The sequence below is a fragment of the Bos grunniens genome, chromosome 17 (genome assembly GCF_055505025.1).
Source record: "Bos grunniens cultivar Pamir isolate PY7600 chromosome 17, Bosgru_T2T1.0, whole genome shotgun sequence".
NCBI lineage: Eukaryota > Metazoa > Chordata > Mammalia > Artiodactyla > Bovidae > Bos > Bos grunniens.
The window spans coordinates 62,944,418-62,970,087 of NC_141181.1; the positions used below are offsets into that span (position 1 = coordinate 62,944,418).

General features: G+C 49.8%; 2 protein-coding genes, 2 long non-coding RNA genes and 1 other non-coding gene across 8 annotated transcripts in view; 3 read left to right on the top strand and 2 right to left on the bottom strand.

Moving 5' to 3' along the window:
• Positions 1-18,372, bottom strand: part of GCN1 (GCN1 activator of EIF2AK4) — a 55,178-nt gene extending 36,806 nt beyond the window's left edge. For all 3 annotated transcript variants that reach the window (XR_015144644.1, XM_086348227.1, XM_086348226.1), the window contains exons 1-15: positions 18,260-18,372; positions 13,270-13,372; positions 10,362-10,425; positions 9,739-9,870; positions 9,117-9,225; positions 6,102-6,200; positions 5,876-6,010; positions 5,026-5,094; positions 4,789-4,897; positions 4,118-4,192; positions 3,749-3,877; positions 2,784-2,834; positions 2,416-2,514; positions 2,023-2,196; positions 476-628 (exon numbers count right to left, since the gene is read on the bottom strand). Coding sequence is in view for 2 of the 3 variants with exons in the window: in XM_086348227.1 (XP_086204353.1) it covers positions 476-628; positions 2,023-2,196; positions 2,416-2,514; positions 2,784-2,834; positions 3,749-3,877; positions 4,118-4,192; positions 4,789-4,897; positions 5,026-5,094; positions 5,876-6,010; positions 6,102-6,200; positions 9,117-9,225; positions 9,739-9,870; positions 10,362-10,425; positions 13,270-13,372; positions 18,260-18,277 (1,519 nt within the window). In the remaining variant the exon portion in view is untranslated. The remainder of the gene's footprint in view (positions 1-475; positions 629-2,022; positions 2,197-2,415; positions 2,515-2,783; positions 2,835-3,748; positions 3,878-4,117; positions 4,193-4,788; positions 4,898-5,025; positions 5,095-5,875; positions 6,011-6,101; positions 6,201-9,116; positions 9,226-9,738; positions 9,871-10,361; positions 10,426-13,269; positions 13,373-18,259) is intronic.
• LOC147355576 (U4 spliceosomal RNA) lies at positions 1,306-1,442 on the top strand. Its single transcript, XR_015144962.1, has one exon. It is a non-coding gene; the product is annotated as a U4 spliceosomal RNA (small nuclear RNA).
• LOC147355577 (uncharacterized) lies at positions 16,525-17,294 on the top strand. The gene is made up of 2 exons (XR_015144649.1): positions 16,525-16,641; positions 17,099-17,294. It is a non-coding gene; the product is annotated as an uncharacterized LOC147355577 (long non-coding RNA).
• Positions 18,312-23,105, top strand: LOC147355578 (uncharacterized). Of its 2 annotated transcripts, XR_015144647.1 has the most exons (3): positions 18,399-18,695; positions 19,044-19,181; positions 21,079-23,105. It is a non-coding gene; the product is annotated as an uncharacterized LOC147355578 (long non-coding RNA). The 2 variants fall into 2 exon arrangements; XR_015144646.1 differs by lacking the exon at positions 19,044-19,181 and having other exon boundaries at positions 18,312-18,695.
• On the bottom strand, positions 19,557-23,594 carry RPLP0 (ribosomal protein lateral stalk subunit P0). The gene is made up of 8 exons (XM_086348251.1): positions 23,569-23,594; positions 23,219-23,320; positions 22,092-22,267; positions 21,906-21,993; positions 21,621-21,767; positions 21,329-21,514; positions 20,371-20,511; positions 19,557-19,789 (listed from the first exon to the last, which is right to left on the bottom strand). Exons 2-8 carry the CDS (start codon positions 23,270-23,272, stop codon positions 19,625-19,627), a joined length of 957 nt encoding a protein of 318 aa, XP_086204377.1. The 5' UTR covers positions 23,273-23,320; positions 23,569-23,594; the 3' UTR covers positions 19,557-19,624.
• Between the last annotated feature and the right edge of the window lie 2,076 nt (positions 23,595-25,670).

Consider the following 25,670-nt stretch of genomic DNA (forward strand, 5'->3'; position numbering starts at 1 on the left):
CACTGAGCCACCAGTGAAGCCCGTGTATAGTACGTTACCCAGCGTGTTTGGGCAATTTCACATTAGCCATCTCTGGACACGAAACTGGTACTGTCCTCCAAGGACAGAAACTGAGTGGCTGGAAGGCAGGCTGGCTAAACTCAGGGGACACTGTTCATGTTACACCTTAAAACTGTATAACCAATCAAAAACAAAGTCCCACTGAGCACCTGCAGGGATGAGCCTCAGGGTCGCACTGAGCAGTGGGAGGGCAGCAGGGGGCCCTGTCACCGTCCTCCTCTGCTCTGTCGCCCCAGTGCTCAGGGACGGGAGCTTGCAGATAAAATCCATCCCGGCAGGTGCCAAGTGGCCCCGTGGCTGCCCAGGGGGTAAGTGGCCAAGCTGATGCAGCCAAATCCTGAACATTTGGCCCTCCTCCCAGGGACTCTGGAAGAGGCCCTTGTCTGCAGCCTCCTGGACACCGCTGGACTCTTACCAGCCTGCGAGTCGGCCATTGAGAGCTTCGTGAGCAGCAAGGCAGCGGCGACCCCTTCGGTGACAACGGGAACCTGAGTGCCTTGGGAGGCCGCCTTCTCCACTGTCTGGATGAGCAAGGGCAGCAAGTCCAGGGCCTGCAGCAGTGTGTCGCCTGTGGAGACAGGACCGGCGCCTGTCCATCACTCGGGGGCAGGGGCGGGGTGGGGGGGGGGGGAGCGGCAAGATTACCCGGGAAAGGACATTCACCCCTGTCTGAACCGGCTAATGATTACCTTTCAAATACCTCGAAGGAGTGGAATAGAATCTAGGGCTTAAATCAAACTCTACAACCTTACAGATAGAGCTAGAAGGGTCCTTACTAACCCAAGAGTCTGGCTATTCATTTGATGAATAAAGAAACAGAGGGGTGAAGTGAGTTGCCCATGGCCACACAGCTGGTTGGGCGAAGAGAACCAGGGCAAAACCTCAGGTCCACCAATTTCTTTCTGGGGCACTTCCCCCATACCAGACAACCTCCAGACCCAAACCCCCCAACCAGAACCAATCTGCTGACCTATGAACTAAAGTCTGTTTTTTCAAAAAAAGGTAAAAACCTACTAAAACCTGTAACTAAACTCATAAATTACCAAAGTGGTATATCAGAATATTTCACACAAAGAAAGCATTTCATTTGGACAATGCCATGCTTTTGAATCCAAGAAATGCATATTTTAAAGGTTTATTTTATGTTTGCTTTTAAAGTCTGGAGCAGAACTAGAACTAGCTCCAGCTAGAGACGAGGTTAAACCAAGACTTGGCTACTTAGAACTCAATCTAAAGTCAACTTTGAGCTTTGCACAGTGGCAGTATCGTAGCCAACGAGGTTTATCCAAGGCGTGATTATTGCTAATTGAAAAAATAAATAAATAAAGTCAACTTTGATCAGTGCAGCAAAACTGCAAAGTGATACAGACTTTGTCTGCAAAGCTCGGACACAGAACAGAAGGGGGTCACCTTTTTAGAGGGCACTTTGGAATCTCCCAGACATTTCTTTAGACAAAATCGTCATCCATTTAAACCATGAGTGAAACACAAGCCCATCTGAGAGGTGGAAATCAGCGCTGGAGATTTTCTCCTTGGGGATCAAGCTCCTACCCAGGTTTGCTGTGTCCCCTCACTGCACGTGGAAAGGAGGCAAGTGCCCAGATGACACGCTTGTCAGCCCTGGCGCAACGGCAGGGCTAGTTTCTCACAGGTCCAGGGTGCAGATTATACATTTACACCTCATACATCAGTCTATCAGAATCATATCTTCATGATTTCAGAAAACAGAGTGACAGGTTCTAGCTATGGGTCCTCTCTGAATAAACTTTGTACTCTGAAGGTCTGATAAGGGGGAGAAGTCAAAATCAAACGGGGCTCTGATTCTAGGCTTTGTGGATGACTAAGCTGGATGCTCCCATGGACTCAGGAGGAAACAATATAAAAAAGGCTGGACCGAGAGGGCAGGCCCAGAGCCATGTCGACGCCCTGAAGACTGTGTCTCCTCTGCGGGGAGCCTCTCACCTCGAAAGCAGACCAACATGCACTGCAGGTAGGCGTGCCTCACGGCAGAGGTGGAGGTTTTAAGGCTGAAGGCTTTCTTGAACCATTCGGTGAGCTTCTTGGGTACTTCCGTGGTGAAGCGGTGACACCAGAGAGCCAAGACAGAGACAGCGTGCACCAAGGTGCCTTCATGAACTAGGGGGAGAAGTTGGAGCCGGTCAGCCAGACATCTTACACCCACGTCACATCACCGCGAGCCGCATGCAAAAGCAAGCCAGGTAAAGGGAGAGGAAGCAGTGAGGCTTCGGGGAGGGGAAGCAGGGCCTTCAGAAGCGGTCACCACAGGCTCCAACCACGAAAACCGGGCTCAAACACGGCGCCCAGCTGCAGCCTCACCGTGCTGCCCAGAATTACCTTCTTGCTGGAGGAACGGGATGAAGAGCTCAGCCACGGTCCCGCTCAGGACTTGACTAGAAGGCCCCGACACCACGTGATGACTGACACTCCCGATCCCTGGAAGACGGGGGTTCCCTGCTCAGCCCCTGGTCAGCACAGAATTGCCAACGCACCATCTTCCTGTTGCTGCCCCCTCCCGAGCGGCCACGCCTCTCCTCTGGCCATCACTGACCCTCCCTCAATCTCCCATCAGACGTCCTGCCTTTTACAGAAGCCAGGCTGGGACGTCCAAGACTGTCAGGATCCAACAGATTCGCCACACCTGATGGTCGGGGTGACCCTCATCTACAACCACACTTCCTGACACCCGAAGAGAAATTCTATACCTGAGAGAACGCTCATCTTCTGGGCTACAATAGTTAGCTTCCCCTCCGAGCCTAAGAGGAGAGAGAGCAAAGATTCAGAATTCCCATCTGCCACCTTTCCCAAGGGGGTGAACAAAGTAGTCATGTGTGTGACATCAAGACACACTGGGGGACTTCACTGGTGGTCCAGTGGTTAAGACGCCATGCTCCCAGTGCCGAGGGCCTGACTTCCATCCCTGGGTGGGGAACTAGATCCCACAGGCCAAGTGGTGCAGCCAAAAAAGGAAAAAAGAGAGAAAGAAAGATAGTTTCTGATTCTAAAAGTAGAGCCTCTTTATCATGAAGTTGGGTTTAAAACCACACTAATTGGGTTTTTCTTTTTTCTGACTAAAGAAGTAAATGGAGAAGGCAATGGCAACCCACTCTAGTACTCTTGCCTAGAAAATCCCATGGACGGAGGAGCCTGGTAGGCTGCGGTCCATGGGGTCACTAAGAGTCGGGCAAGAATGAGCGACTTCACTTTCACTTTTCACTTTCATGCATTGGAGAAGGAAATGGCAACCCACTTCAGTGTTCTTGCCTGGAGAATCCCAGGGACGGGGAAGCCTGGTGGGCTGCTGTCTATTGGGTCGCACAGTCGGACACAACTGAAGCGACTTAGCAGCAGCAGCAGCAGCAAAGAAGTAAATATGTTCTTGCAGAAAATGTGACGAACAGAAAAAATTTTTTTTAAAATCTAAAAACCACCCATCTAAGAATATTACTTATATTTTGGTGTATTTTTCTCTATTTTTTATAACCTATGTGCACAAAAACATCTATACTTAAATCTGAGCTCACCCCCATCCACACCACTCTGCCTGTGCTTCTACTCACATTCCTGACACAAGAAGACTCAGAGCACTGAGCTCCCAGCAGGCCCCAGCGCCCAGGGAGTGCCAGAGCCCGCACCTCAGCCATCCCCATGCCCGGAAAGGCGAGCCCACCTCCGAGGATAGCGAACAGGTGCCTGGCCAGGGCTTCCATCGCCGAGGAGTCACTGCACTGGCGGGCCAGGTTCCGCAGCGCCAGCACGGCTTCATCCATCAAGCGAGGGCTGTTGGACTTCAGCTGACCTGGACACAGAGAGCCGCTGCTCAGAGCTGAGTAGCCAGGCTCTCGTCTGTCTTCCTGGCTCCCAACTCATCCATCCTGGCTCTGCGTTCTCATGATCAAGGATCTCAGAAAAGAAACTCCGCGCCTGTAGTTTATTTCTAAACGGGGCTGTCTCGTGCCCCTTCTTCTACAACTGGGAGAAATGCAACCAAAAACCCAAGGTGTCATTCTAGGGGTGGGAGAGGGGTCGGGACACTCACCAGCCAGTCCTTTCCCAATGTCCAGGGCATACTGGCTGAGATCCAGAGTCACGGATGCCAGCAGACTGGAGATAGCTGAGGGGGACAGAAAGCACACACCATGCTGACCTCGGAGGGAAGTTGCCCGTTTCTGCCCGGCTCCCCAGCCAATGCTCAGGCCCGCTATCTAGCCACATGGAACATGACCACTTTTCACCTCTATATGGTCACACCTTTATCCCTCTGCTCTGCTGTAAAGCTGTACACTGCCCCATCCCTACAGCAAAATCTGTGCCCCCAACACTCCACCTATACCTCTTACCAAGATAAAAAGGGACAGAGACTCAACTCTCACATCCTAGGGTTTCAAATACCACCGGCACCAAGGTCAACCTGTCTAGAGCAGAGGTTCTTAACCTCGTTTCCAGAAGGCTCTCAGACCTCTAAAAATGTATGTATGCAGCATTTTCAACGGATACACTTTGCACACTCTTTCAACAAGAGGGCCCATTACTTTCAACATACTCTCGAAAGGGTCCCTAAGTCTCCCTCTCGAGGGGCCCAACGAGGTACACAGTGAATACAGCCTCCCCCCACACCCCCCATAAACACTGCCTGTTGCCAAGCAGCTGCGATCTGGCTCACTGGGTGATGTCATCTCCCTCCCACTGTCCTGGCTGGCAGCAACCTACTTTCAATGACATTCTCTGGACTCCTCAGTAAGGACTTCTGTATGGTGGGCAGGACCAGATCCTTAAACTCCGAGTGGGACACGTACCGGAGCAAAGGGGCACAGTTATCCTGCCAAGAGAAAGGGGTCAGGCACCCTGCCCTTGTGGGAACAGACTAAGAATAAAGCATGGCTCCGAATCACAGAATTTAAAAGGGCATTCAGCTGGACGGACGAGGAAGGGCCACCGCTCACTCACCAACAGATACTTCTGAGGCTTCACTTTGCTCATCAGGATGTTCTTCACGTAAAAGTCCAGCAGGGCACTCTGGGGAAGAGAGACCTGTCGGACCCTGGTGCTCTGAGGTCCCTCTTGTGCGAGCACTTGTGAACAGTACCAATCAGGGCCCCAAATGACATGGAGTCAAGCATGGAAATGCCAGTGTCCATGCCACTGCCCAATGAAAAGCCCTCCACAGCTTTCCATGGCTCCTGGGATCAAGTCCAGGCCCCTGGCGTGGCTCACAGGCCTGCCGGCTCCTCTCTCACCCAGGCAGCCACGTACTGCCCACGTCCCAGCCCACACACTGCTCTCTCTGCCCCCAGATGCCCTTCCTTGCCTCTTGGCCTTGTTAACATCTCTTCACCCTTTAAGTTCCTTCCTTAGAGATGTGTTGCCTGACCCACAGCCTGAGACAGGTCCCTGCCACAGAGTATCACAGCCTCTCGTGTGGTCCCTTTTGTAGCGTGTTTCACAGAGATGACAAGATGCCGCTCTGCCTAACAGTGGGCTCCTCAGACTCAGCCCCGCCCGGGCAGGGATCACGGCCCCCTCGCTCACTGCTACACCCCCAACACCTGGCACAGAGGTTGGCATAAGGCAGCTGCTCAGGGGTGAGTGACTCAGTGACAGCAAGAACAGGCAAATCAGCATCCCAGTAACTGCGGCAGGGCCCACCCCCAGTGAGAACCAGAGAGGAAACGTTCCCGCTCCTCACACATCACTGCGAAAGGCCGGGGTCTCGGGAGAGAAAACCAGCCAACTTCAGATGGGGCCAGTGGCTGGGGCCACTGGGGGAAAACGCACTCCCCGCCCAGCGCCCGCTTGCCTTGTGCTGGTTGGCCATGTCCATCTCCTTGTGGCTCGTGCAGAACTGCACCAGCAGCCCCAGCATGCCCGCGTAGCTCTGGTTGGGCTCCAGGCTGAGAATGGCTGACAAGTACTGCTCCACCAGCCCGGGGTTCTGAGGAGGAACGGGGAGGGCAGGGGTATCAGATGGCAGGGGGAGTGTGTGGAGGAAGCAGTGCCCGCCGCCCACCGCAGCCTCCGGTCACCTCTCTCCACAGCTTGGTGAGCTTCTTCACGGCACTGTCCACGGCGTGCTTGTGGGAGCCACCCAGCACCTCCAGCAGGAGCAGGCACTGCACCTCCACCTGCGGGGACAGGGTGCTCGGGTCCGGACGGAGACAGGAGCAGGGGACCCGTGGCCCTCACGGCCTGCCCAAGGCCTCTGCCAGGCCCGCCAGCCGGAACCTGAGGCCATCTCTGCCAGGCCTCTCCCACCCGACTCCAGCCAGCCCCTCTTCCCTCCACCCCCCAGACCCCCAACTCAGCCCCTGTCCCAGAATTACATCTGTTCACTCAAGCACTTCTTAAGTATCTGCTGAACACCAACTATGAGTCAGACAATGAAAACACCAGGAGAATAAGACAGATATGGTCCTTGCTTTCATGTACCTCACACTCCAGAGGGAGAAAGAGATACTAAACAAATAAACACACAAATGAATACATAATTACAGCAAGGGAAGCGCCATGTGGAAAAAGGGTAAGCATTCTGTTGCAGGTACTTCTTCATCTGCCTTGACTATTTCCCCATTAATTCCCAGGCAGTGAGCGCTGATGAAACGGCAGGCATTAGGCTAGGCACTGTGGCTAGAGAAGTCAAGACCAACAGGCTGATCCTGCCTGCGGGAGCTCACTGTCCAATCCAGAGTGGAGCACAAACAGGTGCTCGGTTAACAAGCCTCACAGAGACCATACGGGCCACAAGCACCTGAGGTCACTGGTGTGGACTGCCACCCTGAGAACGAGGGCAAGCGTAAGTCAGCCGAGTTCCATCTGCATGTGTACAAGGTGGGAGATGCCCAAGGTTACTCACGGCAACGCTTTTATGATGAGAGGCTATAAACACTGTACACGGCCATCAACAAGGGACTGGTTAGATACTGTGGTACATCCACTCAAAGGATTAGTAACAAGCGTAGAGAATGAGAAGCTCTTTATACAATACTCCAGAACAAATTCTACATCCGGTTAAAGAAAAAAACACAAGATGAGACAAAAAGTTTATATCTATGCCATGGACAGAGGAGCCTGGCAGGCTGCAGTCCATGGGGTTGCTAAGAGTCGGGCACAACTGAGCAACTTCACTTTAACTTTTCACTTTCATGCACTGGAGAAGGAAATGGCAACCCACGCCAGTGTTCTTGCCTGGAGAATCCCAGGGACGGGGGAGCCTGGTGGGCTGCCGTCTCTGGGGTCGCACAGAGTCGGACACGACTGAGGCGACTTAGCAGCAGCAGCAGCAGCAGCAGCATGCTATCATTTGCGTAAAAAAATCGACTTAATTATATACACAAGGAATATCTTTACCTACACAAGGAACTAGTTCTGGCGGGGGACCAAGATGCCTAGAGAAGGGGTGGGAAGGAAACTGGTATACATTCGACACTTGCTGAACATTGAACTTTAAAAAAAATTTATTAAAATAGCTTTTTAAGCTTGCTGACATCTCATTAAGAACTGTACTACTGTTCCTTCTTCCTGAATGCTCTAACCCTTCATCTGGGCATGGCTTCTTCTTTCACACCCTTCAGGTCTCTGCTCAAACGGCACCTCCTCCGGAGGCCTCCCTCCCACCACCAGCGTCGGCCCTCTCTCTATCCTCCTGCCTGCTTTTCTGCTATGCGGCTCTAAACCTTATCACCCAGGTGTGTACCTATTTGCGTCCAGCCTCTCCCCAGGACTGAAAGCTATGAGAAAGCAAGGTCCTCTTCCTTGTCCGCTGCTTCAGCCTCAGCTTCGCACCCCAGCACACGGGGGCCCTCAACAAATACCTCAGCAACTGAATGAACTGCCACCCGTGTGTAGAGTCAACATCAGCAACGAGCAAAGGAAAAGCTCTTGATGCATCCTGTCCCATAAATACAACATGACAGGGTCGACCCCTCCAGCTCACTAACCCACAAGCACACTGACTTACCTCGGGTAATGGTTATGAGAAGTCATTGGAGACGCACCAATGAGGGGCCTGTGAGATAACCATCTTATAAGAAGACCTTTTGGTAACAATGGAACCTACACTCCGAAGGAGGGTTTGGAGTGTATCCACTACTTGTGAAGTCTCGGTGTTCTTATCCTCCTGTCAACTGCTGATGGCCAATCTACGGTCATCCCCAGGAGTGTGCTGCACAAGCTCCCGGGCTGAGGCCTCAACGCATCTTACAAGCTGGCTGTGTCCGGCAGCAGCGCTGAAGGTCTGCTAACGCCACGTGTCCACCTGCACAGCCCTCCCTAAGTTTCCACAGCCCTTTCACCTCTTCTGGGCCCATCTTCATGACAACTCTTTGATGTGGATGGGTGGGTGGTACTTGTTCCCATTTTCGCAGTAATGGGAAATGGACTCAGAAACTAAATGAAGTACTTGGCCAAATCTCAAGGCCAAGAATCAAATCCACACCAAGATCCTCAGACTCCTTTTTGTTAAAACTGTGATACCTTTCCTCTTGTCCTCCACTAAGCATATCAAGACATTCAAGAGAACCTCCCAATGTGGCCTGTGGGGCCATCTCTGGTTAGCAGACATGCTGGAAGGCGAGGAAGGGAAAATGGAAGGAGCAGGCATAGACCGGGGAGGAAAGGATTCAAGGATCAAAGCACATGGCAAGAATCCCACTCCATTAGCCAGTTCAGCACTGAAATCCAAACACAAGGAAAGGAATGCTTAGTCAGAAAAAACGGAATGATTTACACTGCTGTCTGGTTTCCTAGTTTTGCGGCTGTCTTCCCTACTCTGGCCTGTCACGAAGGCAGGGACCACGTCTCTCTTGCTCATCCCTGTGTTTCAGGTCCCAGGGTCTAGCCCACACCCGATCCAGGAAAGCTCACAGATATCTGTTGAGTAGATGAACGTTATGCTGCCCTCATGCCCATCCACCAAAGTCACACACCTCAGGGTAACTCAAAGCGCCGGTCACCCGGCCCTGAGGAGAACACTGACCAGAGAAGGTGCTTAAACACACCCCAACTCTGTGCAGGGAGCCGACTCCAAAGACACAGGGACCTACCAGTTTGTTCCAGATGTCTCCTTGCCGCTTGGCTCTCGAGGGAAAGACGATGCGCACCAGTAGGCCAGTCCAGGACAGGGCCAGCAAGGCAGCCGAGCCGCTGCTCTTACTGGGAAGGGAGGGGAGCGGAGGGGAGAGGTCAGAGCAGCGGCCTCCACCTGATGACAAGGGCTTCCCGCAGGGCCCTGCCTGGCACATAGGACTCTCTGCTGACCTACATGCGACTGGACGGAACCACACACTGGTTCTCCACAAACCACCTGTGACAACTCAGGACAAGGAGTGCCGAGCCCCTGCCTCTCAGCACTCACAACTATAACATCTGAAGGATGGTTTCCCACCTTTAGGGCAGGGAGGACGGGTTGGGAGGGGAAGCATTTGGTTTCTCCTTAAAATGGCCTTGCTGCCCCTAGTTTCCCAACCCTGTTCCCCAGGAAAGCAGTCTCTCTGCTGGGCCTGACATCCTGGCTTCTCTCTCCATCTCTCTCCATCCAGAAGGCAGACCACCAGCGCCCCCCAGGGCTGCACAGGGCAAAGGGGTGGGCATGGCCACCCCGGCTGGTCTGCATGGGCTCCCCCCGAGGACTCCGGAGCCTCAGGCGCCACCAGCTTCCCCTCTTACCTGGGGACACCCGCTTTGGAGCCGATGCCCGAGGACTGCAGAGAGTGCAGAAGGTTCTTGGCAGTGGCTTCAGGCTGGGCCTCAGCCAGCTGCTGGATGGCTGCCTGCAGGGCCCGGCGTGAGGCTGCATCCCTGGGGGAGGGGCAAAGGCCAAGGTGAACACGTGGACCCAGGGCAGGGGGTGGGCGGGGGGCTTCGGCCAAGCCCCGTCTTTCCAGGAAAACAACATTGCACTGTATTTCAGCGCATCACAGATGAGGCAATTTGGAAGTAACTGGATAAATCTACCTCATCCCAGAGTTCTGGAAGCACCTAACAAAGGGCAAGGAGCCTTAAGGCTGTACGGGCACCACCTACATTTATAGAACACTTACTACAGGGCAGATGAGCCCTGGTGCCTTTACACGCACCAGTGAGAGCGCACAGAGCGAGCGAGAACTTCACACGAACCACCACGGAGGCACGATCCCTAGTCCACAGAGGAGGAAACTGGGGCACACAGAGCTTCCGTAACTTGCTCAGGACACAGGCAGTCTGGCTCCAAAGCCTGGGCTCTAACCACTGCCCTCTACCACCTCTCCGCACAAAGTGCTCTGGACACCAGGCTGTTAGCTGGGACTCGCCTGTATCGATGCAGGGTCAAGCAGAAGAGTTTGCAGAGGCCTTTCACAGCTCCCTCCGGCAGATCTAAAACCAGAGATTCACAGAGGTTAGTCAATAAGCACTATCGACACTTCCTGGGCATTGGCCCAGAAATAACAACACCCAACACTGAATCGGAGCTCACGAGGCACAGGCCCTGCTCTAAGCGCTTGACACACTAACTCAGTTCTCGTAAGGTGGGTACTGCGACTGAGCCAGTTTTTAAGAAGAAAAAACCAAGGCACGGAAAACTAAGCAGGCCAGTTGAGAGAAAGAGAAGCTGGTGGAACAACAGTGCTCAGTAACGGAGAGCCAACCTGTGATGGCTCTGCAGACCGGGCTGAAGCCCAAGGATGACGGGAGGAGGGTCTGATGGGGGAAAGGGAAGCTGAGTGTCAGACAGACCAGCGGGCAGGAGGCTCATGAAGGGCTCGCCCGGGCCCCTGAGGGATGGGGGCCGATGGAGGAGGAGGAGCATGGACCCAGCTCCCCAGAGCCCTGAGCCTGGCACTGGCCCACCTGATTTGAGAATGTCTCTGTAACTGAGGAAAAGAGTGACTGGGGCCAGGAACAGGTTGTGGCTAAGAGCTTCCCCAACGGTTCAGCAGATAAAAAATCTGCCTGCAATGCAGAAGACACAGGAGACGCGGGTTTGATCTCTGGGTTGGGAAGATCCCCTGGAGAAGGAAATGGCAACTCACTCCAGTATTCTTCCCAGAAAAATCCCATGGACAGAGGAGCCTGGGGGGGTGACAGTCCAATGGGTCGCAAAGAGTCAGACACGACCGAGCGACTAAGCACAGCAGAGGAGAAAAGCAGTTAGTAACTGCTAACAGATACCAGGACTGTTAAGAGCCAGGCACTATCCCTACATGTTCGCATTCCCTCCGTACTCTCACCCTGTGAGGGAAGCACGGCCTTACTATCTCCACACTCAATGCAAGGAGGCAGGCTCACAGCTGAAGGAACCTGGACCGGGCGGGTCCCACAGTCTGGAGGCAGCAGAGCCATGGCCAGAACACAGAGCCCATCACCTCCGACTGCGCTGAGGGCCTGTGACTGGCAAGGCCAGGCCCAGCAAACCTGCCTCGCTAGCCTCAGGCTCCAGGTTCAGCGAGGCAGGACTGAGCAGAGCACCAGAGGCTGTGAGGCCAGGCTCGGGCTGAGCCAGGCTGGGCACCCGCCTTCAGGGTTTGACGGCCTCTAAAGAGGCCTTCCAGCTCCCTGCCCCGCCTTGGATGAACCCACCTGCGGACCTGGGACCCTAACACAAGGAGAGGCCAGAATAACTATCACTACACAATGGCTCCACAGACTCCGAAAATGAGGAAATTGAGAACTATTTCATGTGAGGAGTTCGCTTCCCCCAAACGACCTGCACATCAAAGGCAAGCAAACATTTTACAAATATGATTCGCCCTGAACTGTAGAATTTCAGGGTGACTGGGGAGTAAAATCACCCTGGAAGGCCTGAGTAGTTCATAAACTTCACTCACACTTGTCGAACTCCTTACTCCACAAACTGGGGGGAAAGGGTGGCACTCGGCAGTTACTTAGCACGGAGTCAGCCACTAGGGTTAGGGTGGACAGCCAGCGTCTGTAATGTGGCAGCCTTCTTTAACTAGAACCCTGCTGAGAAATGACCAGAAGGACTTCTGAAGGTGCCATAAACTCATGCACCAAAGCTCTGATACACAGCAGAATCTCTCAGAAGCTCACGAACAGCAATTTACTTACACACAACTTTAACAAGCTTGGGTATGTAACCAGGCGACAATAGATCACAGCAGCAAATCAGAGTGTGGGTCAGACAGTGGAAGAAGGCTCTTTCCTAACAAGAAGTGAAAGCTGACAGAATCGGAGACCCAACTCTATGCCACCACAGTTCTCAAACTGCAGCAAACATGGGAACCAGCTGGGGAGCTTGTTAAAACACAGGTGCTGGGCTCTATCCCCAGAGTGTTCATGAATCTGCGTCTCTGGGGTGGAGCTGAGATTCTGTATCTCAAACGAGTTCTTAGGCGATGCTGATATTGCTGGTCTGGGGACCACATTTTGAGAACCAACACTGCATAGGAAAAACACACCAAAAGGAAACTCAAAAACTAACGAGGATTTTATAGCACAGGGAATGCTGCTCAATTTTATGTGGCGGCTTGAATCGGAGGGGAGTTCTGGGGAGAATGGACACGTATATATGGATGGCTGAGTCCCTTTAATGCTCACCTAAAACTATCACAGCATTGTTAATGAGCTATACCCCAATACAAAATTAAAAGATAAAAAACCAACTAATGAAGATTTATTGGTTGAAGGCAAACTAGTCTTATACACACCCCCATAGTTTGCCGTAAGAGCCCTCAGTTATGGTACAGAATCAGAATAACTACATGTGCTCAGCATTTCCCAAAATGTGCTGCCCAGACTGAATAGGTTTTCAGCAAAAAAGAGGTTCAAGGAAACACTGGATTAAAAGGTGACATCTCCCAAACTTAGATGATCTTGGAATCCTTCACTACCCAATCACTAGTTACGATCTTGCTGACTTTCATGAAACGCTGGCATAAACAGTGCCTCCAGTCATTAAAAAAAAAAAAGTTTTTGTACAATAAAATAAAAAAAAAAAGTTTTTGCATCTAATAAATTACTTAAGAAAAACTATTGGCATCCATTACAACTATTTCCAGTCAAAATGGTTAAAACTGTTAAAAGCTTTGGCACCTAGAAGGATAAACTTTCCACCAACCCAACTGTTTCAGTGCACATTTATAACAAGCAAATATAGACAGTGAAGACAGAAGTTGCTGGAAGCGAGGAAAAGAAGGCCATGGTTCTAAACAGAGAGCCCAATTTAGTCTGAAATGAAATCAGTGATGTGAAAATAAATACCTTTTCCGGCAACACATTTCCCCAGCTCACTGAGGATTTCTCTCCGTTCCTTCACACTGGCTGTCGTCACCTTCCCTGCAAAACGCTTTAGTGTCTCAGAAACCTGCAAAGACCAAGCCCACGGAGAAAATGCCACCAGTCAGACTACAAAACGTCAGCGGGGAGGGAGAGGGAGGGCGTGCTGGGGGAGGGTCGTGCAGGGCTCAGAGAGGCTCCCTCCAACCCAGGGCTTCTCAGTCTCCACTTTGGGGACCAACTTCCACTCCTGATCATTCTTGACTGTGGGGGCTGCCTTTACACCCGGCAGGATCTTGGGCAGTGCTCCTGACCTCTACCCACTGGACACCAGTAGCAGCATACCACCCTCCCACCACAGCTGAGGCAACCCCAACTGCTTCCAGACATTGTCAGGCCCCTCCTGGGGGACAAAATCACCCCCAGCTGAGATGTACTGCTTTTAACCCAACCGGTCAGCCACTCAGTTAAACTTTGGACAAAAAGAGGCAAGGCTTAAGGCAAAAACCTCAAGATAGAAAACATCCTTTCTGGGACTTCCCTCGTGGTCCTGTGGCTAAGACTCCACGCTCCCAATGCAGGGGCCCTGGGTTCGATCCCTGGTCAGGGAACTAGAGCCCAAATGCCACAACTAAGCATTTGCATGCCCAACCAAGACTCAGCTCAGCCAAATAAGTAAGGAAGTATTTTTTTAAAAAGAAAGAAAAAACATCCTTTCCGAACTAAGGAAAATTTAGGGAGGGCCGACTATGTGCCCGATATGTCCCCTTTATATTATCTCTTATAAGCCTCCTGTAACGAGGAATATCCTGACAAGTCATAAGCACAGTTGGCTAAAGGGTAAAACATTTAAGAAACTGAATCCCAGTTCAGCCTCCTACCGGCTGTGGAAACTCAGTCAAATTATGTCATCTGCTTGATCTTCAGGTTCCCCATCGATTCAATGTAGAAAACAGCACCTACCTCATGACTGTTATGGGGAAAAAATGAGAGAGTGCATGTAGAGCATTACTCTCACCCCGAGCACAAAATCAGCTACTACTAACCAGCAGGCCTTCCAAACAGGCATCGTATTCCCCACTTTTCAGGTGATGCAGAAATCGACTCCCAGAGGGGAAGCCACTGCTCAGACTGGAGTCGAGAGCCGCAGCACCTGCATTTCTGAAACTAAACCTGAAACCAGCAAGTGTAGAAACTGACGCGAGCAAGTCCTTGGCTATCAACCGCCATCCATGTTACAACTGCCTCCCTTGCACAGAGACACAGCGTAAGACCTGGAAAAGGGGCGGTTTGCCAATACTCCTGAAAATCTGCTCCTGAACAATATTCCACAGCGGTGTTCCCCAACGTTTCTGGCACCCGAGACTGGTTTTGTGGAAGACAATTTTTCCATGGACTGGGGAGCGGGGGGAATGGTTTGGGGATGATTTGCGCACATTACACTTACTGTGCACTTTATTTCTATTGTTATAACATCAGCTCCACCTCAGACCATCAGGCATTAGACACCAGAGGGTGGGGACCTCTGTTCTACAGGCTACAAAGCAGGCAGGTCATGGATATGAGCAGTAGAGCAGGGCATAAGACCCAAGTGATCAACTCCTGCCCTCTTTTTCTTTTGAGGGTATTTGACAGAAAGGCCTTATTAAAAGAGTAAGACTTAAGGGTGCATAGAGAAGTAAAATAATGCTGAGTTCCTCTTATAGTTAAACCTTTGCCACAATTCTATCAGCAATGAATAAAATCATGTGCAAAACTCCATCTTCTACATAAAGGATCTGTTTACTGTCTTTTGCTCCTATAGTCATTCATGCATATAATTAAAGAGTCAAAAAGTTCTGGGAGGTTTGCTCTAAAAACCAGTCCCATGCCCTCACACACAAACACAATCTCTTTCACCAACTCTGACTGATTATTTCGGTAATAATTCCTCACGTTTCCTAATATACGTTAGTTCAGTAATTCCGTGTTTACATTACACGCAACTGGCATTCAACTTCCGTTTAATGAACCACGTTTGCTCTCCTGCACAGCTTTTTAAAATTAACCCTGGAGTTGAATAATGAGTCCTTCATTCTCTACACTCTCAGTCTGCCTTGTTTTATCTGTTTTAATGAACCATTCAATCCCACAGTTTCCCCCGTGTCTAAATCTCAATACATTGACGCAGATCATGCAGTCTGACCAAATTCCACCTTCCAGAAGAGGTCTCTCCCAGTTTTCTGAGCTGTCCTGATCTGGTCTGTGATCGCTACAGCTGGGATGTGGTTTATCACCCTGAGAATGTACTCTTTTTGTGTGTCTGGGTGAACCACACACTCCAACTTGTGAAGTCCTTGCAGGTTTGAAAATGTTCTGACCTCCTACCTGAAGTTTGCCTGAATACAGAATGCTAGATTGAAATTTTCCTTCAGAATACTGAAGACTTTTCTCCACTGAGTTCTAGCATTCAGTATTGTTGGGAACCTTCATGCCATTCTGATTCTCGATCCTTTGTCTGAGATCTGATTTTTCCCCCCGGAAATTTCTAAGATCTTTTTGTATCCAAGGTTTTAAAATTTCAGGTTGGGGAAAAAAAAAAAAAATTTCAGGTTGGGACTTTCCCGGAGGTCCAGAATCCGCCTTCCAAAGCAGGCAACTAAGCCCACGCACCTCAACTAGAAAGCCCATGCGCCACAATGAAAAGATCCCACATGCCGCAAATAAGACCCGATGCAGCCGTAAATAAAATAAATATAAAGAAGAAAGAAAATATTTTTTAAAAAATAGAAAAACTGAATTTCACATTAATGTGCTCTGTCATGAGTCTGCTTTCATCCATTGTGCTGACCGTTTTTGATTTGAAAACACATGCTTTGGTTCAGGGAAAGCATCTTGAATTATTCTGTTGATGATTTCCTTGGATATTGGACCTCCTACACTTTTGTGTGGTCCTGTTTTACACTCTCCAGAGAGGAAAACTTCCAGCCTTTTGCCAAGATGGAGAAAGAAAGCTGGGGTTCTGAAGGCATGTAAACAGGGCTTTCAACCAATCCTCCTAACTTAACCCCTCCCCACTCACCCTCACATCCAGGGGTTAGCAGCTGCCACCAATTCCCAGCTATCAGAGATTCTACAATGTAAATCAGGTTGGTTCTCAGCTTTCCGAACTGCTGGCTTAGGATCCTTTACCACTCCTCACTTTCTAGCTTCCCAAAGTTTGCTGCTGTTGTCTGCTCCCCATTCTCTCAAATTTTTTTTTTTTTAACTTTTTACTAGTTTCAGTAAGGCTAGAGGATAGCAAATTGAGATGCATCTTTATATATATAATACACCCTCTACCTGAAATTCCCACATAGCTGTTTTTCCATGCTAATGGTAAGTCCCTGGCTACAGTTTCTCCCCGAAAGATTAAAGGGCATTTCAGGTACAAGGCTCTTTTTCTTAATCAGAAAATGAATGTCACCCACTTGGGACCCTGTCAGAACAAAAGTGAAGAAGAGCACACTAAGATTCTTCAGAGAAGTCATTTGTTGGTTGAGATCAGATGCAAAGAGCTTAAAAAGTTCACAGGTTTCTCTCTAGGGTAACACTGTCCAGAAGCACTTTCTGTGCTGATGGAAATGTTCTTTTGCGCTGTACAATGCATCAGTCACCAGCCACATACAGCTACCCAGGCACTGAAATGTGGCTAGTGCAACCGAAGAACTGAATTTTTAATTTCACTTAATTTTAACTAACCTAAGTAGTTGGCTATTAATTAACTGGCTACTATACTGAACAACACAGCACTAGAGATTTTTTTTTTTAATATTTATTTATTTGGCTGTGTCAGGTCTTAGTTGTGGCACAGGGGGTGCCCAGGCTCAGTTCCCCGGTAGCATGAGGGATCTTAGTTCCTGGACCAGGGGCTGAACCCGTGTTCCCTGCACTGGCAGGCGTATTTAACCACTGGAGCACCAGGTAAGTCCCAAGAAGTGTTTGCTTTTTTCATTTGAGTTTTAATGTTACACATTCAGCATGTATTCTCCCAACCCCTTTCAAAATACCCCTTTCTTTCCAGGATCCATCACAATAAACTGAACAAATTACCAGTCCCTTCCTTGCACAGGAAACTCACAATACACACATTCTGAATAATGAAATTAAGGGCTCACTCTCTGGCTTCAGGGCCTTCATATCAAAATCAATAAATCTCCTCACCCCGACACCCAAGTGAGCCAAGCTGTCCTTTAGAGACCTGTTTCATTTCCCATAATATTGTCTTTTCTCTCTAAAACACTCACAGCTACAAAGGAGGCTGGGGTGGAGGAAAAAAGCCCCCCCCCCCACCCCCACAACACTCAAGGTGACAAGACTCTTCCCAAGTTGTGACAGCTCTTTTATCTAACGCTGGACCTAATAATAACCACCAACTTACATGAAGCCCTACTTTATTTCATTGATTCCTCACAACGACCCTACGAGACAGGTATTAGTTTAGCTCCATTGTATGGATGAAAAAACCGAGACTTGACAGGATTAAGAAACTTGCCCAGCGTCTTAGAGAAACTGATCAACTAGCACTCAAACTAAGATCCGTACGAATCCAAACACTATGCTTTAAGTCCCTGAACGTAGTAGATGTCCGAGAAATATATGCTGAATATAAACTTTTAAGGCATAGTTGGCGCTGGCCGAGGTTCATGCTGGAGGGCTTCGGAAAAATGGAGCAGACTCTGAAAGGGTAACTGTGGCAACTTCAGGATCAAGAAGGGTCCGCCGAAGCCGAGGCCAGAGTCCGACTCGTCGAGCCCACGGCCAGTCTGCGCCGGCCGGGCGGGGAACCAGGGCGAACCCGGGTCCGTGAGGGGTTGGCCCGAAGCGCCCCCAGGACCGCGCCCTCCGCAGCCGCCGCCCGATAACCCCCTACGGCAGCTGCACTAGCGGTCCGACGAGACCGCCGCCGTTCGCGCCCAGTCGCTGACCGCGTTGGCCTCGCAGTCGCCCGCCTTACCTGCGTGTCCGCCGCCATCCTGCCGGCGCTGACTCCGGAACCGCTTCCGGAGCGCTTCCGGGTCACAGCGCGAGCCCACGCGGCAGGGCGAGGCCGGGAGCCGGCCCGGGCCCGGGGCCTGGCGCCCCCGGGCGGGACGGCGGTCGCCGCAGGCCGGGCTTTGACTCAGGCTGCCTGAGTGGGTTATCTGAGGGATACCGGGGACTATCAAGGCCTGCCAAGGGCGTGATTTTTGACCCCCGGGTCCCAGGGCCCTTCTCAGTCCAGCCTCGTGGAAGACGAGGGTCCCTACAGCTCCGACCCACGTGTGCGCAGGCAGGTCCGGCCCAGGTACCCCCACGTGGGCCTCTCCTGTGTGAAGACAGTTTTACATAAGTGTGGCCTACTTGTTTGCTAGAGGGGTTTCCTTGATGACAGCGGCTGAACTCAGTAACAGGTAGGCAGCCAAGTCGTGTCTTATCCCGTTGTTTGTACCCCAGCACCAATGTTAGAAGATTCTGGAGCTGAGGAAGCTGCCCAAGGGCAACTCCTTAAAACAAGGCCACAGGGTAGGAGGCTGGGGCTAAATTTTATTCTGTATGCAAACCTGACAACTCTACCTAAATATGATCTGCACACATCAGTCCTTGTCTCTGATATTAGCAATGGCTTTCAAACTTGTGTGTGTGTGCATGCTCAGCAGTTAAGCAACTCTTTGCAGGTAGATGGACTAGTAGCAGGTCAGGCTCCTGTCCATGGGACTTTCCAGGCAATAAGGGAATGGGTTGTCATTTCCTCCTCCCAGGGCATCTCCCAGACCTAGGGATTCAAACCGAGTCTCCTGGGTTGCAGGCAGATTCTTTACTGCTGAGCCACCTGGGAAGCCCCTTTGCACTTCTGAGACCTGGATACAACCAGCACTTACCTCATGACCCAGTACAGGGTAAGTGATATGTATGATTCACAACACCTACAGGACATTTTCTCTCCTTAAATAACAGTGGCCACTAAATTGGAGCACCACCCAGTCTGAAACACCCCTGGCAGCACACAGCTTAACTCAGTATGACACTAAGCCTACTTAAATTGAGTGACCCAGGCTTGTGGCCTGATGGTCATGGAGACAAATTTCAGTTTAACAAATATAGTTAACGCTGGGTAGAGACAAAGTATAGGATGCTAGGAGAGCAATGTGTCACTTTGAAAGAGGACACCCAAATGTCAATTTCAAATCAAGCTGATTTTACCATGCCTTTGGTTTCTAGCATACAGCACTATATAACCTTCAAACGCACAAAATGAGAAGCTCAGAGACTCGTAAGAGAAGTAAGCCTTTATTTTCTCATTTCACAAATAATGCTGGCCTGGTTGGCTGCTTTTTAGTGATTAGTCAAAAAGACCGAATCCCATATCCTCGTCCGACTCCTCCGACTCCTCCTTTGCTTCAACCTTGGCTGGGGCTGCGGTGGTGGCAGCAGGGGCAGCAGCGGGGGCAGCAGCCACAGGGGCAGCAGCCACAAAGGCAGATGGATCAGCCAAGAAGGCCTTGACCTAGAGCAAGGGCAAAGTTCACGGTCAAAAGGGTCATCTTAGCACCCCTACTACCCACAACCCTTCTGCCTCTGCAGAGATCTGGGTTTAAGGGCCCACTTCCATGTCAGTGAAGCCTTCCTCTCAAGTAACCAGGCAGGACAGCTTGGGTATAAGCCTGGTGAACCCAGGCCCAGCTCTTACCCATTAAACTATCCCTGCTTTAAATCTCGTAATTTCTAAAATCAAGAACACGTCTCCCCTGCCTCCCAACTTCAAGTAGACAATTGGCGCTCTGTAGCCAAAGGTTTCACACTTAAAAAGACTGAACCAACTGTGGATCAAAACTCAAAAAAAAAAGGGGGGGGGGTGGATTTCCAGAACTGAATTTGCTGTATTGTAGCAATTATTTACACTCAAGTTACATTGTATTTATAAACACTTACATAACATTCAAACTGGATTAGGTATTCTAAGTAACCTAGAAATGATGTAACCTAACTAACACCATTTTATTATATGACAGACTTGAGCATGGATTTTGGTATCCATGATGGAAGCACAACTATATTCTTGCTGTGGTCCCGGTGGGTTCTTTGTACCTTTTCAGCAAGTGGGAAGGTGTAATCAGTCTCCACAGACAAAGCCAGGACGCGCTTGTACCCATTGATGATAGAATGGGGTACAGATGCGACGGTCGGGTAACCAATCTGCAGGCACACGCTGGCAACATTGCGGACGCCCTGTGGAAGGAGGAAACATTCCTTTAGCTCTTCAGGCGTGACATCTTAAGAAACAATGAAGCGGAGCTCAAAGGCACACAGGATTTGCTCAGTACCTCAGTCTCACACAGGACACTTCACCTCACACCAAATGCTTCTGGCAGTGAAATTCAGACCCAGTTTAATTTACAAATGCTTTTTGCCCTTATTCTCGACAAGGGTTTTCCCTATACCATAACGATGGTATTTACTTCAAAAGCCACCGTTTTGTAAAAATATACAGTCACGGCACTCTGAGAAAAACATTAGTTCCAGGTGTGAATTTCATCCACTACTGAGATTTCCAAAAGTAACCAGAGTTAAGAGTATATGTAATTACAATTGTCTATCTGTCCAAAAAAACAGGAATTATATATTGCATCACTTTGTTAAGAGAGTGTATTAGTGGCAAAACAAGACTAAGGATGGACTGAGAGAGCCTTTCTCCCAAGATAGTAGGGTACTTGGCAACACTTGTATATTAATTACCTCATTTTCCTTATCCCTCTTTTGACTCACTGACACTCAAAATCTCACATTTTATTGCAGGCCCTAAAATGACAGCCCTTACTGTGTACCCAGCACAGTTCCAAGGCCTTACACTCATTAATTCATTAGCTCCTTCAACGATCCTATATTGTCATTGCTGTTTTAAGGATGAGGAAACTGAGATACAGATTAAACAACTGTTCCTGATTATTAAACTGCTAGTCAGCTGCATTGCCAAGATCCAGCTGAAGCCAGACGCGCTCTCAACTATTAATGAGAAGGGAAGAGCCTGGAATGGGCCCTCGGGTACCTCCAGGAAGCGGGAATGCAGAGTTTCCTCTGTGATGTCAAGCACTTCAGGGTTGTAGATGCTGCCATTGTCAAACACCTGCTGGATGACCAGCCCGAAGGAGAAGGGGGAGATGTTCAGCATGTTCAGCAGCGTGGCTTCGCTGGCGCCCACTTTGTCTCCTGTCTTAATCAGCTGCACATCACTCTGAAGAACAAGGAGTTGGCAGTTAACCCCTGGATGTCCGGCAAGTCCAAGGCCACCGAGTCCCCACCGCTGGCCCAGCTAGCACTGGCAAGCCAGGTCCACTCACCAGGATTTCAATCGTGCCCCTGGAGATCTTCGTGGTGATGCCTAAAGCCTGGAAGAAGGAGGTCTTCTCGGGCCCCAGACCAGTGTTCTGGGCCGGCACAGTGACTTCACACGGCGCTATGGCACCAGCACGGGCGGCAGCTGGCACCTGAGAAAATGGGGAAAAAAAAAATGTGAACAGTGAGATGTCTTCTCTCCAGACACAACCTGAGATCAGTCAGTTTTGTTGCTTTTCAGGAGCCAAATTAATGATAAGGTCTCTCCAGTCAACCTGATTCTCCCTTACCTTGTTGGCCAGCAGCATGTCCCTGATCTCAGTGAGGTCCTCCTTGGTGAACACGAAGCCCACATTCCCCCGGATGTGAGGCAACAGTCTGCGAAGAGAAGTTTACAGGAGAAGGTCACTTTTTAACACCATTCCTCTCCAAGAAGAGGGAGGAGGACACTGAGAAGAGAGGATGAAGACACTGACTTCTCCAGAGCCGGGTTGTTTTCCAGATGCCCTCGGATGGCCTTGCGCATCATCGTGTTCTTGCCCATCAGCACCACAGCCTTCCCGCGGAGGGACATGCGGATCTGCTGCATCTGCTTGGAGCCCACGTTGTCTGCTCCCACAATGAAGCATTTTGGATAATCATCCAGAAGTTGCTACAGAAACAAGCCAAAAACAAGCAGTGTTTCACAGGAGGAAAGAGGGAAAAGGTTAAGAGAAACCAAATCCCGCAATCACCAGCTTCCATCTCACTGACTCTTTCCTCTAAGCTTTTCAAATGACACAGAGATTGGGACAGTTCCTCCTCCTATCGGCCACCTGAGTTAACACCAGTTTTGTCAAAGACTGGCTTGTTGAGTATAAACGGTAACTGTTTCTACGGTAAATAAAAAAAAAAAATTATAACTTTTGCTCTTTCCCCAATTATGAGGCATGTTTGATTCACTAAATGACTGCCTTAACAGAAAAAAAAATACTGTTCCAAGTCAGATTTACAGCAATCAAAATACAACATAAAGGAAGTACAACGAAATAGTAACTTGTAGGACCTAGGCTGTGTGTATATAATCATTTTACAAAGTTTTTTGTTAAACTGAAAACCTGCATGATAAATGAGGAAGAACGCAAAGAACTAAATTCTACAACGCATCCTAAGACTTGAAGAGCAGCGTGATTAACATTTCTGGCCAGGAAGACCCAACTCAAGGCCATCTAAATTAAAGAACTCACATGGTTTCTTGACTGACAGGCTCTAAATAGGCAACAACTTGCTCCATTATAATGAATCACTCATCGCCTCAGATCTTCTTAAAGATGGTGACAAGGCAGGAAAATTAGGACAAGTGCTATCTGAACTTCCAACAGGCTTGGGCTTGAATGCTCTTCACCTTAAGAGCCACTTCACCTGCCTGAGTCTGTTTATCTGCAACACTGGGAGGGGGAAGGGCATGGATCTCGGGAAATTGTGAAAATTAAATGAAATGTGCCTAAAAAGACCTAATGTGGTAGCTAAGGAGTAGGCCCTCAGTACATGCCAGCTGATTGTCCCCATTAGTGCCTGGGCCCGAGGCAGCACGGTGGGCGGCTGGGGCCTACCCCAAACTTACGATGATCTTAAGGAAGTAGTTGGACTTCCAGGTCGCCCTGTCTTCCCTGGGCATCACGGCGGTGCGTCAGGGATTGCCACGCAGGGTTTAAAGACGATGTCACTGAGGAGAGAAAAGGAGCTCAAGCCACCCCGACACGCGTCCCCACAGCACGGCGGGCTCCAAGCTCAAGGCACACGCGGAGTAGGCCACGCGCGGGCGCCCGCCGCCCCGAGCCAGGGCTGTGACCGCCGCACCCCCAAACCAAGGAGGCCGGACCCCGCGGTCCCCAAAAGCCTCCAAAAGAACCCCCAAATAACCCCATCCTTCCCGCCACAGTTGCCGGTGACAACACAGCGAGACGGACGAACCTCACACGAGGACGCCTGGCGAGAGGAGGGCCGCGCGCCGGCGGGCATCTTTTATAGATGAGCGAAGCAGCCAATCAGAAGCCACGGGCAGAGCCCCCCGCCTATTGGCTGGAGCCAACGTTTGTCTGAAGAAATCGGATAGATGCAGGCAGCCATTGGGTGGCATCCCTGCCATTCCAACCATCAGGAAGCTGTTTTTAAACGAGGTAGTTAAGGAGGGCACTGCTGTGTGCTGGAGGCGCTTTCTCAGAGCTGCTGCCCTCTGCCGGGTTGGAGGTGCTGCCGTGTAGAGTTAGCATTTACAAGCTGAGTTCACGTTTCCTTTGGTCACCTGGCCAAGTCGCAACTACAGAGTATGACGTTGAGAAAGAACTCTCATGCTTTAGAAACAGGATGGTCTCTCGTCTCCTCTACAGTTTGTTCTTCCCCCTATCGAAACAAAGGGATCCTTTAAACCTAAGTCGGATCACTTCCTCATCTGCTCGCAATACTTTCGAGTCTCCCCATTTCCCTCCCAGAAAAAACCTAAAATGTAAATGGCCTACATGATCTGTTCCCCACCTCCACCCCATCATCTGACTTGCCTACTGACTCATTTCCTCCCAGCTGGGTGACGCTCCCATTTCAGGGCTCATGCACTCTCTAGTCCCTCTTCCTAGAAGGCTTTCTGCCGATATCCACACCTCCATCGCGTCTTGGCGCAATGATCACCTGCTGAAGGTCTATCCCGATTGCCCTATTCAAAATTACCCCCCAAACCACTCCCACTTCCCTCTTCCTCCGGTTTAACTTTTTGGTAGCACTTCCACCTAGTAACACACTAAAATAATTTGTCTCTCTCTCTGCCATGAGCCTGGCACCTATGGGCATATAATAAACATTTGTTGAATGAATGGATGCAGAGTTTGCAGTCAGATAACCTGAATTCATATCCTTATTCTGTCACTTGCTAGGTTGGTCATCTTAGGAAGTGATTTCACCTTCCTGACCCTCTCTTTCCCTATCTGTAAAATGAGGATAATAGTATTCACACCCCATGAGGATTATGTGAGTTATGTGTTAACACAGTTCCTGGAATGCAGGAGATTACTTAATGTCAACATATTTTATTACACTTTCATTCAACGTTTATTTGAACTATTATGCTGTATCATTAAGTATGTTTTTAATGAATAAGCTTAGATCCTAGGGTGGGAAGGGGAGAGGTGATTCTCCCCAACTCCATCCTTTTAACTTGACCAAGTTAGAACCCCTGGTATTGTTTTCAAGCCTCCTGATGATAAGCCTGTATAGACAACTGCTGGAGTCCATTACTGCTAAGATCTCTTCTTAGTGACAGGGTATTACTGCACGCTCAGCATTGTACTAAGTACTTTATGCACATTACTGCTGTTCATCTTTGCAACAAACCCCCAAGGAAATACAGTATTAGTACCATTTTACTGGTAAGGAAATTCACAGAGGTTAAATAATTCACCCAAGTCCCTCAACTGATAAGTGATGGCTTCAGGACCAAAACCTAAAAGCAAGTTCAAAGCCCATGAGTCTCACTATGCTATACAGTCCCTTCCAAACCCTAAGGCTGTCTTCCTTCAAATGCACTTTTGCAAGGATATACATACTGACACATTAACTTCCCAAGGACATCCTGCCTCTGATGATATTGTCGCTAATTATAGTACATCAATATAATGGAATACTGTGAAGCCATTAAAAAATGATGCCTATCTCTATTTATTGACATGGGAAAACATAAAGTACAGTTGAGTGAGCCAGTTACAACGAAGTGGACCTGTTCAATTACGTAAGTCCAACATGAGCTGGAAATATGATTTTTGGGTGAGGGGTGAAGGTAATTTTCACTTCTGAGCTCAATGCGAAATGGTCAAGGTTCAGACTTGAAATCGACATGCGGCTTTTGGAGGACCATTCCAAACAACAGGGAGACTGCAAAGCTACAAAACTGTCCAGGAAGCTTGCAAAGGCCCAGGACTGGAGTTATGGCTCTGATAAGAGCCAAGGAGGAAGCATGCATGCAAATTCAGACATGACCACCAGGGGGCAGTGGAGACCCATCCTCTACTATTAAGTCAGTTCAGTTT